General features: G+C 36.4%; 1 protein-coding gene across 1 annotated transcript in view; it reads right to left on the minus strand.

Moving 5' to 3' along the window:
* Nucleotides 1–18,163, minus strand: part of WDR72 (WD repeat domain 72) — a 115,772-nt gene that overhangs the window by 90,768 nt on the left and 6,841 nt on the right. The window contains 11 exon segments of the mRNA XM_030498252.1: nt 173–393; nt 930–1,172; nt 1,666–1,807; nt 3,592–3,688; nt 4,084–4,229; nt 6,087–6,206; nt 7,539–7,615; nt 8,145–8,319; nt 11,304–11,382; nt 14,397–14,503; nt 15,581–15,742. Of these exon segments, the coding sequence (XP_030354112.1) occupies nt 173–393; nt 930–1,172; nt 1,666–1,807; nt 3,592–3,688; nt 4,084–4,229; nt 6,087–6,206; nt 7,539–7,615; nt 8,145–8,319; nt 11,304–11,382; nt 14,397–14,503; nt 15,581–15,733 (1,560 nt within the window). The 5' untranslated portion in view covers nt 15,734–15,742.

The following is an 18,163-nucleotide window of genomic DNA, read 5'->3' on the forward strand; positions in this document are numbered from 1 at the left end:
ATGAAAAGCAACTTTCAAATGAAACAATTAATGAAATGTAAATCAAGGATAGAGTGCTGAAGGATAAAAGTATTGCCAGATCATTTTTTCTCATACACACACACACACATATATATATATATCAAGAGATACTTCCTTTTTTTGAGACATAATTTACTAGGCTTTTACTTACTTTATAGTTTTCCGGAGATCTCAAAAGCTCTGTCACTGGACCAGCTTGCAGACTAAATTGGTGTAAGATTCCTCCAGTAAATATATCCCAGCAGATCACAACAGAATCCTGGCCCCCTGATAGCAGCCAGCTTGGATCAAATCTTACTGAGTTATCATGTGGATAAAGTAAACAAGTGACTCTGCTACTATGACCGTTCAGAACCTTATAAGGTAGATTATCTGAAACAAGGTGATACATAAATTATTTCTGTTCTTTAAGAATAGTTGTATATTTTATAGTACGTATCATAAAACGTCAGGACATTCAAAAGACTAAATACAATAACCATTTACATGGAATCAAAGAATTTTGGACATATTCTTAAAATGAGGACAACAGTCTGCACTCTGAACTTTACTACTAATATGTATCCTTTTTACTCCTTCAGCAGAATAATCTTTTAGAGGAGAAAAAGACAGAGATGACATGATATGGGCAGTAGTCATTCCACAAATCTCACTTCCACGTGACTCCATCCCCACAGCCATTCCAGGACTCCTAACAGAGCAAAGCACCTTAGTAGTACTAAGCTGTGATCTAATAGATCAGTTAAAGAGGAAAAGAACATCCTAATCTTTCATTCTCCTCATTCAACCCCTGACCATCACCCCTATTTTTCAGAGAATTTTTACAGGGTTCACTGGAGGGGATGTCAGAATTAGGCAGTCATCTGTGCTTGATTAAGATTAATTTGAACGAAATTGTTAAAACTTACCTTTCAAAGATATGTTTTCCAAAAGTCTTGCTCTTGCAGTGTTTAAACCTAGCGTTACAAAAATTTTCCCATTTTCACATCCACACACAAGCTTATCAAAACTGGGTATGTATATAGAGGAACTGACAACTGCACTTTCAATTCCATCTTTAGATGCACAAAGATGATCAATAATGCCCTCTGACTTTGAATGGTGTTTATCAAAATTATCCTGAAGACTCCATGTTGCTGTAACTGGGATCTCTAAAAGGTGTGGGAAGAGAGTCAGGGATTTATTTTTTTTTTATTCAAACCAAAATAAAAATCCAACCAAAGCAAAATACAGATTCTTGTCTCTTCGTCACTTCCCACAACTGATCTTTTCTGCAGCCTTGGGATGGAAAAATCAGTAGTTGCTATTCCAACACTAGATTACATCTCATAAAGCCCCTTCTTTTTTACCTCCCTATGAAGAGCTGTAAGCAAGAGCAACTAAGTAAATTTTCATGACACTTGATAGAGAAGCATTTATGGGCAGACAGCAAGGAAACAGAAACCCTTTCTGCTCTGTGAAGAATTTCTAAACACCCATCTTTGTTAGTATCATGCTCTTTTTAACTCCGGGCAATCATCACACAATGAATAAATGAGCCTCGCTTCCTAGTGTGAAAGTATTTTCATAAGAATTTAAGTTTTAATGAAAATTGACTTAAAGACATAATTAAAATAGGGTATCAAGGGCACAGAATTGTCAAACCTTTTGGAGAACCATCAAATGTTGACACAGGGACATCAGGAACATGCCACAACGTGATCCTTCCTGAAGCTTCACCAGAAAAAAGAACCTTATAGAAAGGCTCCTTTCTTTCATTCAGGAAGCCCATGACAAAAGAAAAACTCTGCCAAAAATAACAGTAAATCAATATGCTGATACAAAAGGAGTTGATAAAATAATGCAGTAATTAATTTCAAATTCAAAAGGTTTTGGGTTTTGTTTTCTGGTTTTGGTGGTTTTTTTTTCCCCCCCCCCCTCTCATCGAAAGCTGTAGAAATATAGAATAAATAATGGTTGAACCCTCACCCATCACTAAGTTCTGCTCAGACCAGGTCTACTCTGCCAGATGCAAGCCTCTCGAAGGTCACCTCTGCTTTGCCAGTATCCTCAGCTAAGCCTACATCCTAAATGGAAAAGTGGAATAGGAGGGGCTCCCTAGGTTTACTGTCTCTAAATGGAGAGTCTATAAATATCATCACCAGCACATAAAAAAAAATGGCAACATAAGCACCAGGATTGGGCTGAAAAAAGATGTTCAGTTGTTACATAAGCTTCATTATCAAGTATCAAACTACTAAGAACAGATGAGGTGTCTAAGCAGCAGCTTCTAGTTGTTCAAAACTCTCACAAAAGTCAGGAAAATTAGGACTCTCCAGGTACATCTACATTTGTACATTTGAGTTTCAGAGCAGGCATGTACTTTGGAAGTGAATGCTTAGGTTTGTGTTGTGGAGCAGTCTTGAAACACCAAATCAGGATCCTTTTTGCACTAAAGTAAACTGGGAGATGTGCACAGGAGGAGAAAAACACCCCACAAGCAGATCCTTTACTGTAGATAATGTGGATGAAAGGTCATCAGCACAAACTGTTTTGTTCCACACATCGCCTTTACTTTGTGTGGACACAGCTTAACTCTGCTCCTTTAAGACATTTGAACAACATTCCCATATGTTGGATATATTTTACAACATTGAAGTTTGGGAATAAATTATACAACAAGCAATTCTACTGTGATGTGGTTAGGTTTATAATTTAAGAATGGAGATCAAAACTGATTATGACAGGCAGTTTTGTTGCCTCAAGTCTCCTATAAAAATTATTCAGGTAATAAGGTAAACATTAAAGCAGAAATATTAGAAAAGGGCAGGTGACATTTTAAAAATGCATATGGTTTGGGGGAAGCATATATGAGCTTCTTAACACCACTGTAACCTTGTTATTTGCTAAGCCATGTGTTTTGGTTATTTCTTTTCCCTCACAATATCTGACCTTTTGGCATCCTTCAGCAGTCATCCTATCTGAGTTTAGATCACAGCATTTGGGGGAAAAGCTGAATGGCCTCTGTTATTGTCCTTCAAATGAAAATGAAATCTGTCAGGCTTTGCAAGAGTATGCAACAAAAATGCTTTCTAAGAGCCTATAGTTGTCAACAAAAAGAAAGAATGCTAGAAAACCTCACATAAGTATATATTTGACAGTGTTTCTAGTCAGGTACCCTTGCATACCTTAAGAAACTGTTTAAAGACCTGCTTGAGCTCTCATGTAAATACACGAACTAATGCAACTGCAGGCAGGAATTAAAGCCATATCTTCCAACAATTACTATTTCATACGCAGTATTAGCAATGCAACTAAAAAATTACTTCAACTAACCTATCTATAGCTGGAAATACAGGATTTTTTCCCCTCCCGGAAAAACTACATATCGCCAGGAATTAAGAAAAACTATGCTATTAGCATCTTCAACTTTGCAAGTGAAAAATGAAAAAAGGAAGGAGTAAGTCTTATTCAGTGTTTTCATAGAACAACAAAATCTGTCCATGTACTTTTTTTTAGGGACCATTCAGATAACTGCAAACAAATAATGACTGAACTTTTGAAGCTTACTCTAAACATTTGTCAATTTACCTTATTTTCCTTCACATCAGTAAAGCAGAGTAAATGAGGATAAACAGTTTCTTTCAGGACCTTCCCATCAGCAGGATACATGCTTTTAGAAAGTCCACTGCATAATTAAAAATAAAAACAAAACAAACAAACAAGAAAAAAAAAAAACCAAAACATAAACCCAGCTTTAGAAAGTAATATATTTTAGAAAGCAGAACAGCAATATCCAAGATTCACAAGTTCAATTAAAAGTTACCGACTAGGTAATTACAAGCGACTTTTTGAAATCACAGCACCAGCTGCCCAAGTTCTACATGGCTAATCTTATTCCTGCATCCCCTGCTGTGTCGAACAAAGACTGAGGGCTGTCAAACTCAGGGTAAATCTTTGAGTGCCAAAGTGGTTTTGTTCTGGTTTTTGATCATTTGCAACATGCAGAGATTTTCCATAATAAACCTCCCAAAGTTCATCTTGTACCTGAACTTTTTGTGTGAATTTCCCATCTGAGCCCACCTGTTCAGCAGCTGGTAGATGTAACTGTGGCCATCTTCTGTCCAGATGATAAGTCTGTAAGCTGCTAGTACTTCTCCACCAGCAAAGCACTGACCACTTTTACAGAACTCAGTACAAAGCAAGGAGAAATCACAGTAATCATAGACCTAAGCTCAGAAAAAAAGAAAACAAAAACCCAATAAAATATAAACATTCGACATTCATTTTAATTCAAGCTGGTTTGAGGCAAAGGGTCATAAGCAGAACCTGACTCTTTGTAGTTTGACTCTTTTAAAGCCAAAGCAGTTTTCATACTTCAAACTACTGCAAAATCAGAATCAAACCTTACATTTCTAAACTAAAGAAAGTGACAATAAAAAAAAAAAAAAAACCCAAAACCAAAAACCACAAAACACCAGCACTGAAGCCTCCTGTTATAGTAGGGGGTTTTGGATGAGGATTACTTTTTTTACTTTACATTATTAATATTTACTGGACTATTAATTTCTTATAAAGAGGTAATGAATTTAGCACATAAACATGACATTGAAGACTAATAGAAGCTATAAATGCTTCTATGTTCTTTAAAAGAGGATCTGCTGGCATAATCACAGCACACATCTTAAATTCTTTTCTTCTTTAGGAGCAACAGAGATTTTTCTTTTTCACAAATTAATTGAAAGCACAGAACATAATCTCCTTTGCTTGCATGAATTCTTCCATTTCTAGACCTCATAAAAAGTTGTGACTTGTTTGCTTCCTCCTGACCTTCCCATTTTAAGCTGAAACAGGAAATGACTAGGGCAATCTAGGATATTGTGTCTGCTTGTTCACATTCCTAGTAGCCTCATTGAGAAAGTAGTCATAGCTGCATTTTTATAATTTATTCCAGCAGTGTGAGGAACTAGAATTTCCAGGAATTATTCACAGCTTAGTTCTATTCATTAGGTAATTTCTAGCTAATTTGTTCTATATTTTCATTACTACAGAAGTGGGTTAAGGAACGACTCTAAACACATATGAATCTCTCCTACGCTTACAAACATTTCTAATTAAGGAGTAAGATTATCATTATCTTTTAAAGCTGTAAATTCACTGAAATACAGAAGTTGAAAATCCAGCATGACTTATGTATCTATAACATTACCTTAACCTTAAAATGCATAATGGAGATAGCACAAGAAACATGCACCCCTTGTGGAAAAAGAATTATAGAAATTAATAGAAAGCAATGCATGTTACACGGATTTTTCCATGAAACCCCTATCCATTATATACATGGAATTTCTTTATAAATGCTTCTGTATAGACTTTTTAAATATCCCAAGAGAAGTCTCGAGGATACCCTACATATGTATTATTCAAAGTTAACTCGGGTGTATGTGGAATTTCCACCACCCAACAGGAGTGGTGTTTGGATCAGATAGATGTTGCATTAATAGCTCAGGATTATTTTTAAATCTAGGAAAAAGAAACACAGTAATTTTAAAATAAACTTCAGTTTAACTAAAATTTTAAACAAACTAGTAACAGTTTCAGCAACTACACAATGCATTTATTTTCTTACAGCTATAAGAAAGAAACGCAGTCTGGGGCACTTAGTTTTGCTGGCAGCTATTAGTGGAACCCAGGCTATTGCTCCTGTTTGAACAAAGGTCCCTAGTCACTGAGGACTTGCAGAGTGTGATTACTTCTGTCATACTTACAACAGTTTTTGTGCACCTTTGTCTCCTTTCGAAATGCACTGTGGACAAGGCTATAACACAGCCAGTGCTCTAAAACTCACTAATAAAGTAATCCCCTTTCTACCCAATGTTAAACTTTAAAAACACACATACATTAACAATAAACACTTCATCTCAGCTAGGCAGCTAGGATAGCAGAGAAGGGATGACACACTATTATGTCTGACAATTAGTGAATGATTTAAGCTAAGAAAAACAAGTATCTGCATGTAAAAATTACATTAGCTTTTCAAAATTATTAATAAAATTTAAAAGAAAGTATAATGCTCAATAATGTACCTGCCAGCATGTGGAAGACACAAGAAGAAGGAGCCTTTCTGTGTATGCACAAAACCGTACCGCTTGACAATTTATACAGTCCAGAGATTTTGATTCCTTCTCATACACACTTTGTCTCTCCTTTACAGCACAGAGGAAGAAAGCCATGAGATTTATTCTAGATATCTGAGCTTTTATTTTTAGGATAGAAAAAAACCATTGAAAATAATTTTGATATCAAGGCTATCACACTCAAAATTGTTATATTAGCATTACTTTTATTAATTATAGATTAAATCACTGAAAACTGATGTTTTCTGCTTTGAAAGATACCAGCAGTATCAAAAGCTCATAAAGAAGAAGTATGCTCATCATGGAATCATGGCTATCAAACTGCAAACCATTCTTATCACCCCTTACAGCTCCAAGTAAATACAACAATACTTATTCAAATACTGCACTTTAAAATATGAAGTAGCTGGATTCTTACTAACTCTGCACCCCTCCCTTCACCAAAGAAAGTCCCAGGCAGATAAAGGATGTCACCATACCATATATGCCTCTCTGATGTCTGCAATCAGTTGTTACAGTCCTCAATTTCTACAGCATGACAGTATTTTTTTCCCTATTATGTTTAAAAGACTCCCCCAAAAAACATTGCAGATAAACCAAAAACACATCACAAAAACACGAGTATGGTATCAAACTTGACAGAGCCTGAGGAGTCCGATTCTACTCATTAACAAGTAGTGCTGTGGCATGCTCTTCAGTTTGTCAAGCACGGCAGTAATTTCTTATGAATGTTCAGAGAAGACTGCTGATATTTCGCCATTTCTTTTGGTGATTCACAGTGCTTTGCTGTAATACTGCAGTTCCTTTGTGAATCTAGCTCTGAGCCTAATTCAAACACAAAACATTGTATTCCAATTCTAACACTTGTGCATGTCAAGCTGCTGAGAATATTAACACAGAAAAGAGTAACCGAGTTTGAAGACGGAGAAATAGGGCACTTGACACAGCAAGAGTCTTTTCCAAGCGAAGACAGCATTGTCAAAGGCAGACATAGGAAAACAAAGTCTGAAGGATCATTTTGAAAAAAGCAAGGAGGGTGAAGAGGGAGTACTAAGACCAATTTTGAAGAGCTTTGAGTTTAAAGGACAGAGTGAAGGGGTTCAGAGAAAGGAGTGACATCAAGACAGCAGGAAAGCATTACAACTTCAGCATTGTGGAATATGGAAAGACAAGAAACTTGGGCAAAAAACACTGCAGTTGTCAAGGCAAGAGCTGTCCAACAGCCCAACTAATTTTAAAAATACAATGGCGTGTTTTCAGAATTTTGTTACAAAAATCATCTGCTTCCGTTTACATTCAGATCATTCTAATTTATTTGTTATGCTTGAAGGCACCCTTTACTTGAGATTACTAGTATATTTATATTTTCAAATTGCTGTTTCACATCTCATACCAACTGACCTGTATGCTATTCAAAGACGAAGACAGGTCCCACACTTTAAGAGCTCCAGTTACAGACACTGCCACCAATGAGTCTTCTGTGAAGAGTTAGCAGTGAGATAGTCAACTTGGAACCAAGTTCAAGCAGAGTCTTATACCAAAAGAAAACCTTGGCATAGACACTGATGTTCTATACAGAACTAAAACATGGATTCTGCAGGACACTTTAGATGAAATATTTCCACAAAAATAACTAATGGTATATAAAAATACAGATCATGCGAGCAAATAGTGAATATTTATTTTGTCCAATCAGACACATTTTAATAGAAGGCATAGAATAGTGGGGTTGTGTCCTTAATTTCCCTGATATTACACAATCAATTTGTACATAAAACCAAGAAATGAGCTGCTTACAACCAGTGCAGAGGCTGCTTGGTTTTCTCTTTGAGAAACATTAAATGAAACATAATCAATATTAGGAGTATTAAAAACCCCTTCTTAGGTGCTATCAGTGAAAAGTTAACATGTACAAAACAGCTTTGTAAAACATGATTGGATATTAAATCAGGCAGGATTGTTCTATCTATACAGACATTTTATCACAAATGCATCTAGAACGTATACCTTGAATTCTTGCAGAGTGTACAATACACATACAATTTATCCAATCAGAAGACTGAGATGATGATAAAGTGTGAAGAACATCCAAACTATTAGCATCAATAATAAGAACATCTTGATATTCTCCACAACAAAGAAGCCAGCCTTCACCTGTCATTCGGAATGAGCAATGGTAATACTGCAGAAGTGGAAAGAAGAGAGTCAGCATATAGAACTACGCAAATGTGCACACCTATTTTTCCAGTTAAGCATGTCATACTTTGAATTATAATCAAGACTTGTAGCATTACTAAAAACCTACTACATATGTGAGACCATATTCAATTTTGCTAGTGACACAAGCATTTTAGATATTCAGCTGTATGCCTATACTAAATTGTTATAATGTAAAAGATGCTTTGTACTGAAAGCAGATCTTAAATATTAGGATTTTTTGAAGCAATCAAGCTGCTACTTTTCATTATATACTGCTAAACAGTTTGAGACTTGCTTCTGAGGCAAATATTTGATAAAGCTCTAGTTAAAGATGTGAAGATGAAAAAAAAATCAAGCAAAAATGCAGAAGATTCATAATTACTTTTGTCATAATGAATTTTCCATTATTTTCTAGGAAGAATTTATATTCCAAAAGATATTATTCATCTTGACATTAAATGCCTTAGTGGTCAGAAGATTCATCCTTTCTCAACAATCACATAAAGAAAAGGAAGAGACACATAGCAAAGTACCAATGAACAGAGACGACAGCAGTGCAGACTATGAAGATTCCTTTTTTGCTAGGTGCTTTGTGTGTTTGCATTTTATGTAAAACCTATCCATAATTGTACACGTAATTGCTACAAATGCATAAGCAGCCACCTCAAATGGAGGTGGCTATCTATCCGTAAAGGGAACAACGACGTAGTCAGAGGAAAATATCAGATAGACTCACAAAACTGTGCCTAGCTTACTAGAAGTTCTCTGTACATTTATATTCTGCTTAAATAATAATTCTTGGTTTATCAGTTAAGTAATTGAAGTCTGAAAACAAAAGCAGCATAAATAACTGGGAATAGGATAAGTGCTACCACAGATATTATGAACGATCAGAGGCAGAAGTGCTTAGCACTTGTAATTACTGTTCCTCTTAAATGAGGCTTGAACTGGAATATTTGTATTGTCAGTTAGTCCTCTGAGAAAATCCCACGCTGATTAAGATCCACAAATGGTTAAGAGTTGACCCTAGTGTTAAACTTCATTTCAAATGGCAAATATTCAGTTTGCACTACTTGACATCTGCCATTTATAGCTGAATCATCTACGCTGAACAAAAGTAACCTACTAGACCAGATAGGCTCATTTAATTAAAACCTACTAAAACACCAACCAAAAATAAAGCAACAATTTGAAACAGTGATACTATCAAAATCTGTGTGCACTAAGCCTCCCAGACAATAACATTATGTAGGAAATTCTATTCTCTCAGGTACTATTATGCCACAAGCAATCATTCTGCATGGAACAGGAAAGAAAAAAAAAACACCTACAAAACCAAAAACAAAACAAAAAACCAACAAAACCAACCCACAAGAAAAACCCCACTCCCCCAAAAGAACTCCAAAAGCCATTACAAATATCTGAAAGTTGCATTTTAAAAATTGTTTCCCCTCCTAGAAACATCTGTTCCTTTTCCTAAGAAAGTTTTCTTGTTAGGTGTTCCTATTTTCCTTTAGCCATCTTCCCCAAGTTATAGAACTAAAATCATTATCTAGCCAAAATTAAGTTTAGCTCACTTTTAATAGAGAAGTAACAGTTTTCTAAAACTATTTGCTACTCCTACTTGAAGGGTAAGAATGAAGATTCTGCCTCTAATCTCCACAAAAATGTAGAGAGATTGTCAGATAATCACCCAGGCCAGGTTTGCCTACTTTGATGCAGAACTGTGCCATAACTTTAACTATCGAAATCTAGTTAAGTAATACCACAAAGTGGATCATACCACACCTCTATTATAATTGACATATTTTGTGTGAGTGTATGCACACATGTAAAAAATTATATAAGCTTAAACATATACACAAACAAAAATTATGGAAGAATAAATTCTCTTAACTTTTTATATTTATACACACATATATATGTGAAAATACACTCATAAGTTATTTTCTGTAACTTTTATTTGGTAGTTTACCCAAGCTTTTTCTCTTCCCTTCATCCTTAACAGCTGTGCTAGGATTCATCACGTCAACCAAAGGAGTGTCATGAAAAACAGTTTCTTCTAGAAACTTTAAAACATTTCAATTCTGAATTTGGCCATAGTTTGAGTCATATAAGGTCTCAGATTTCTGTCGTTTGGAGGCTTAGTTCTACCCTAGATTTCCCCACTGAAGACGGCCAGCATTTTAGTTAACCTAGAAGCCCTGAGCTGCTCTTCTACTAATACCTCCAGAAATAAGCCATCTCTCTGAATCAAGTCCATACATGCTGGGCTCCTCAACCATATACACATGTATATTTCAAACACAGCCTCACCAGTTCAACATCTAGATACTTAGTGTACCTGAATACAGTTCAAAGCACACACTTGAAATTACCCGAAGTAATATTTAAAGCAATTTGGCCTCTGAAAATAAGGATTCTGTCCCAAGTTCTGCAATGAATGAAAGCATATTTTTGGAAGCGGGGCAGAGCAGTCTTCTGGATATCAGCAGTTAGGCATCAAAACCTTTCAAACATTTAAAAATATGATTTCCAGCAGACTGCCTCACAATGTTTGGCTAAATTGCTTGTACTTCTACAATATGCCATCAAAATCCAACATAACATTTGAAGTTTCCATGCAATTTTAACACAGGACAAGAGTAAAGATTAAGACAGTTTCACTTTGCTGCCCAAAGCCCAAACTTTACACTAAGTTAATTGATACTGCATTCCAAATATTTGAAGCCTAAAAAGAATCAGTCTGATTTAAGGAGTTCAAGGAACATAGTTCTTTTCTTAGGAGGAAGTCAAAAAAGGAAACGTAACAGATACAAAGCTACTTACATTGCAACAACTTTCTCCTATTACGTATCTTATGAGCTATACATTTTAAATTGTACGTTTCTGAAAAATATCACATTAATACAGCAAAATTGCTCCTGTAATGAACAGAGAGAGTCCATGAAAAGTTGCTATACTTACATGGATTGCTGTATGCCTATAAGGAAGCTTTGCGTTCTCAATGCACTGTCCACTAGTGACATTCCAAACACACATCTCCCTGCCAAAGATAACTTCATATTATTCTCTGTCATTTCTACTCAATTGGCTGGAATAATTTTGTGCCACCAAGTTTTTCTTTAGTGCTGTACTTAAGTGCACTCTGGTCCTTTACGTGGCTTTTTCTTACAGATTACTGGGTAAGAAAATGTTGTAGTCATTAGTAGGGGATGACATACAGTATCTGTTTCTTTTTGTTTTGGTAATTACACCCTGCTGCCTTGCAACAAACCTGACTTTAAGGCCAACTCTAGTCTACAACAAATTGTAGGTATACTGCCATTACAGCTCGTCAACATGTCACTGGAACTATCTGCCGTTGGAACTATATCCTCCTGAAAATGATTCATTTCACTGGACTTAAACCACACGTCTTGAAAGACATAACGCATGTTCTGCAGCATTAGACTTCAGCTCCTGAGAGGAACCGCAACTTCTGTTAAAAAGAAACAGTGCCACCATGAGGCTATTCCTGAAATCTGTTAGAGACACAGCAGCACTTCCCTCTTGACAACCTAAATGCCTGTGCAACATTCTAGCTATACTTAGTTACATTAAAGTTAATGTTTGAGAAAGACACCTCAGCCAATCTTCCTCATCTAGGCATTATTCAATATGCTATGGGACTAGGGTACAGCAGAAACAGTCGAATTAAATGTTGTAAATAAGGTTGCACGAGGTATGTTGTCATGGTTCAGCAATGTTAAACTTTGATGCTTTCAGATTTTATCTGAACAGCAAGCATTATTTCCACAGTTTAAAATTATTTTATAATTTCTGAAATTACATTCTATGCATGAGGACGTAAAGAACTCCTTGGGGAAAAAAAATTATTATTAGAAATCCTGCTTAGTGATTTACATTTTAATCCACACACTTTCACATTTTATGATACTCTAAAAATATTACCTAACTTACTTTCTTCAGCTGAGTATAAGCAGTAAAACCTATGTAGCATATCTGTAGTGCAGCATCAGCTTTAGTACACCAAAATTCATAACTTAAATAGAATGCTTATGCTCTTTAATAAAGATTTCAAGGCAGTGAATTTCTCATTTATATCAGAACGATTAATTTTATTGCTTTTGTTATATTACTGTGATACATACATGCAAACATGCACAAATGAGACCAGAATATAAATTTAGCATGTTGCACTTAATTAACTGTGTTAATTTACAAGGAATGAGTGACACCATATGTTGATAAACCTGTCTTTTAGCATATGCTAAAGGCATGCATTACGACATCAGTGAGACCTTCTGAATCACAATGGATTGACTTATAGATTTATATATAAAACGTACAGAAATACTGTTCAGCACTCATCCTTCTGGGACAAGTCAGTTACACAAACACTCGAGATTTTTAAGCAGGATCAGGGGAGAGTATCATCTTTTATATAGTTTCTCCCACCCTCAATACAAGGAAATGTAAGCTTCAAAAAGGCAGAAGCGAATGATCCGCAAGCCAGAAAATGCAGTTCGACAAACCCTGCCTCTCTTGAAGACGAGGCTCCCTATTTGTAATTATCTCAACTTCACATCACAACCTTCCAGGGATCAGTGATGGGTGCTTTGCCTTTCTGTAATACAGCTGAAAAGTCAGCAGTAATTGGGTAAAAGTGAACATTTAAAGGGGCCAGAAGACTATCCAGTCCTACATGCACACATTCCAAGCAAGCCTGATGATCCCTTGAGAGGCAGACCTTTTGGAAGTGAACATCTCTGTGTGCTATATCTATAGCAAAAATATTATTTGTTTCTTAACACTTTTCACCAGAGCTTTTTGGAAGCACAGTATCTTTTCTCCCAGTATGATCTGGAAACAGTACTGCAGTAACAGAATTTCAGAATTAAGATATGTAGTTTTACCTCTGAGCCCTTAAGTAGAATTGTAGTAGGCCAGTACAAAACTCATTTTGTAGACTTTTCACCCTCCTTTCTGCACATAACAACCAGAACTGTTTACCGCTATCTGTCCAGTGGGGCAGTCTAACCTTTGAAGATTAAGAAGCCTGAACCAGTCTGTTCAAGCTATCCCTTTCTTGTATACTCATGATTGAGAGAATCAGGCCAAGAACCTAGCAGCTGGAAAGGATAAGCTCCTCAATGAGAAAGTAGTAGCCTTAAGATGCTAAAAGGTATAGCTTGAAGAAGGGCAATTGACAGGAAGTCTTCATGGGAATAGGTTTTAACAGAGCTGTTAATTGGAAAAGATGAACCCAAAATGAGAGAACATCATTAAGCACCACGACAAAATTTTTTAAGGAAAGCCCTTAAAGAAGTGAGAAGCAAGCCGTAACTACTTTCAACAGCTGTAATCCCGAGCAGATGGGCTCCAGAACCCAGCTGAAAAGATAATCAAATATTCAGAGAGGGAAAAAAAATATCTTGCATGCTAACCTACCAGAACTGCAGAAATTTGTTTGCCTGAAGTGATGAGCCAAGTCACAACAAACACATAGGAAAAAAGCTGCAAGACCAGCCTCTTAAAAAGGATATATTCCAAAATAGCAAGTCGGATTGAAGCAAAGACAGGGAATACATATGCCTTTTATTCAAGGGCAGTTGTTTACGTGCTTCTGTATGTACTCACTGAGCAAGCATAACCTGGATGAGAGTACATCAACCTCTTTTACTTATTCAATTCTCAAGAATGAAGTTGGGAAGGAACAGAAAAAAGCACCATGATATTAAAACATTTCTGAATCTGCTGCTTCCCTCCAATAGCCAGTTATTCTCCAGTTGAATGGGGCCTAGCTAACTCTTTGAACAATTCATTTTCCTGACTACTAACCGGGTATTTGAATCTGCCAAACCCTTCCGTCATCCAAGAGATGAGCTCTTAGACTATTGTATATAGGCAACACAGTCATTATCCTAAGTAGCTGATATTCTTTCCATATCACGGAAGAAGTGAATTAAAAACCTTCTGCCAAATGCGGAATCTGACCTACACCTGCCATACACTTCATCATTTAAGAAATGAATAATTGAATATTCAGTTACCTACCCATTTTCAGTAGCACTTACTACATATGGTTGTTTCTCAAACTCTCTTGCTTTTGCCAAACAAGTTACAGAAGCAGTATGGCCGAAGAGCATTTCTTTAGATGAAATCTAGGAGAATAATACAATGGTTTAACATAATACTTTCCATATAATCTAAGGAGATATAAAAAGCAAGAGGATACTACTTGTAGATGTTGTTATTAACGAGTAATTGTCAATCTGCTTTATAGTATTGTATTTTTCAGTCATATTTCTGGAATGTACAAAGATACAGATTATGCAGTTTGTATAAAGTGCAGTCTTTGTGTTCACTGTTGTCTAAAAATCACACTTCCTCAAGAATTTATGGAGCATCAAGTATTGTAAAACAAGCAATAGGCAGAATATCTCTGGTCTTCATCCTACAGCATGCAGCAAAAGTGGCAGAGTGAAGCAGACAACTGATACAGCAAAGCTCTTAAGCATGTGTTTTGTACAACATGTTTAGTAATCCTTTTGACTAGCTTCACCGCATGCAAAGATCTTAACGAAAAAGGTAGCCCCATAAAAGTGCAAACTAAAGTTTCAGGATATTTGTGAGCACAAATGAGGCAGCCAAATGCAAAAAGAATGGAACCATAGTTCTAGGAACACAGAATAAAAAACTGGACTTGCTTTGACTCTGTTCCATTCTCAGGAAAATAAATATAAAATAGTCAAAGCAATACCAATGATGTGCTAGGAGGTTTGCATCTTAATTAAACCACAAATACATATTTCATCTTACTTGTTCCATCTTTCTACAAATGTTTCCATTGCTAAACCTGGTAGAAAGCTCTGGTTTTTTAAATAAATACCTTTTTCCTTAAATGACAGGCCATGCTCAGCAACTGATTAAAAAAAAACTTGACAAGATAGGAATGGTGACACTCCTATATGTTTACTCGTTGTCATCACTCACAGTACATAATCTCAAATTATAATCTACAGGTCACAATAATATACAAAAATTTTCCTAAAGTCTGCAAATAACTGATTGCTTATTTAGGCATATCAACAGTTTTGCTTCATGAGTTACCTATAACAAATATCACATTATCATTAAAACTTAATCTAAGTAAGTACAAGTCTGGATAATCCCATTCTTAATAAAAGATAAAACTCCACTGTGTCTATTTGTCAGGCTGTAACAAAGCAGACACAAACCTTTAATTCTGATGAAAGATCCCAGAGACATATTTGCCCTTCTTGACTTCCCGTAACTATAGTCTGCTGGTCATCTGTAATCATAATAGCAGTGATGCTATGAGAGGGAGCTATTTTCCCCCACACTGCCACAGCCTGTACTGATACCTTCATAGTCAGCACCTGAAAACAGAAAAAAGTCACAATGATAAAGAAACATGAAATGCAAGAAAAAACAAGCTTAATGCAATTAAATCAACATCCAAAAAGCGAAGCTACAAAACACTTCTTGCTGCAAAAGAGTTGATGAGGCATTGAAACATTTTCTACCTGCTGCCCACATCACACAAACACTTTAAGATAGCTATCTGCTAATAACTTAAATACGCAAAGCAGTGATGTACCTAAGGCATAAGGCATTATCAAACAAGACTAGAGTTACCAGGAACCAGTACTATCACAATACTGAAATATCAGCAACAGAAATCATGTGCTACCCCACACAACCTGGCTTAGCTCCAATGGGCCAATGTCACAGTCATCATGTTCCTAATTTTGGTTGGTGGAATATGTACCATGCCTTCCCTATTCCCTGCAACCAGCAGCGCTGCTCATTCTCAGCAGCTAACTACCAGAGCACGGAGATGGCACAGGAACAGGGTGTCAATAAAGAGCCTGCAGTTCCTATAAGGATGAGGCAATAGAAAGAGGTAATAGGGGTGGAAGAACAGGTGGTGGGTCTGGGATGAAGAGGAAAAAAAATGAGGCGCAGAACAGCAAAGCATTAGTTAATTCAATACAGATTCTTATGAACTCCATTTCCAGGAAAACTATTTCAGTGTATGTTCAAAAACTAGTACTTAGAAAACATCCTAAAATCCTCCTTATTAAAAAAAAAGTTCTACTTTGCTTGCTTTTAGACTTGAGGCTTGCGCCTTTTAAAAGCAGCTCTGCTTGATGGCTGGATTCTGTACTTGTCTTGCTTCAAACAAAAGCTCTGAGAAAACTGCTTTCTCAGTCACCTCACAAGCCTTCTATCACATTATTTACTGTTCAAATTCCCATGTTCATAAGTGTCAAAGATATTTCTAGAGTATTTCCAATGATACCTTCAAAATGAAAAAAAAAAACCCCAAAACAGTAAGTATCTGACCATAAATAATTTGGCACTTGAAAATTATATTTGTCCTGTTAAGACTTTTCAGGGACCTTACAACACACCCAACAAGTATGTCTCGTTTGGGTCAACTTATGTGAAAGGATGGATTGCTAAAAACAGACACAGATGAGCAATATCTTTAGCACATCTTTATCTTTTTATCTTTACACCAAAGAGCCCTACACTAAGCTGGCAGTGACTACCTTAGCCCAAACAATTCCCATACATACAAGTCACCTGTATCAAAACTCCCAAATTAACTAGAGTATAAAACAGCCTCCAGTAGTCACTCCCTGTATCCTGCAATAGCTCTTTTCTCCTTCATTTTCCCAGAAAGCCTGTACAAATGCTTCTGAAGCATCTTTGCCAACCTCCCTTCACTTTCAGTTTTCAGGAGAAAGTGCAAGATTGTTGTCACCTGCTTCTAACTGTTGACAGGGAGGAAGGCTATGAATTAGACTTGTGCCCAAGAAGCAACTCCTCTGAAAACTGAGATTCTCTTAAACTTAATGAGGACAGTTTTAAATACCACCAGCACACAGATGATGGGCAGACAGCTGACAATGAGCAACAAAAACGTTTGTATAAATCAAAATGTTATTCCCAAGCATGAGCGAACAAGAAACAAATGTTACGCCCTTCATATGCACCATTGCCTAGTGTCACTTAAGTACTTTAATTATTCTTTTCAAAATATTGTATGTATGTCAGCTACTTGTTATCCAAACAGCAACAATACCATTGAAGAGATACTTCAGAGCAGCTCCTTTGCAGCCACCAAGCAAAACACATCTTTTAGAGAAGGTGTGCTCTTATTTGTCCTGAAGAAAGGGGACCAGAGTCCTTAGCACACCCTTAGCAAAGATATTTAAAACAAAACAGCTGCCAGAACAGTGCAGTTGGGAGAGATCAGAAAAGAGACATGACAGTAAAGCTGAAATCTTGTGCGAGGAGGCAGGAAATGTATGGCAGCAGATAATAGCCAGCCAAAGGAAGTAATCTAGGAACAATGCAAACTGACATGAAAAGCAGTTCCTGTGATAATTCAGAAAAGACCACACGACAGAAACAGAGCACAGCATCAGGTTTTAAGCTATGTTTAAAAAACTGTAATACAAACCATTACTAAATCTACCATGGCAGCAGCCAAAAGCAGAGACACAGACAAGAGGTATATATGTTATTCCCACTAAAAGCCTTAAATGGCACAGAACTGAAGGAATGGTCTTGCTTTCTGACAACTGCATGAGGCAAAGGGCTCAGATATTGAGAAAAAGGGCCGAAAAGACTGGTATGGCACACTATCAAGGTCCTGCCATACAACCTCAGCCAGAACATCAAAGGCAGAGGAAGAGGAGTCTAAAAGAAAATTAATTGAATTCAGCAGTTTATTAGGCTAAATCACATTTAGTTTCATTTTAAAGCTCTTTGTGGGCATCTCACAA

The sequence above is a fragment of the Strigops habroptila genome, chromosome 9 (assembly GCF_004027225.2).
Source record: "Strigops habroptila isolate Jane chromosome 9, bStrHab1.2.pri, whole genome shotgun sequence".
Taxonomy (NCBI): Eukaryota; Metazoa; Chordata; class Aves; order Psittaciformes; family Psittacidae; genus Strigops; species Strigops habroptila.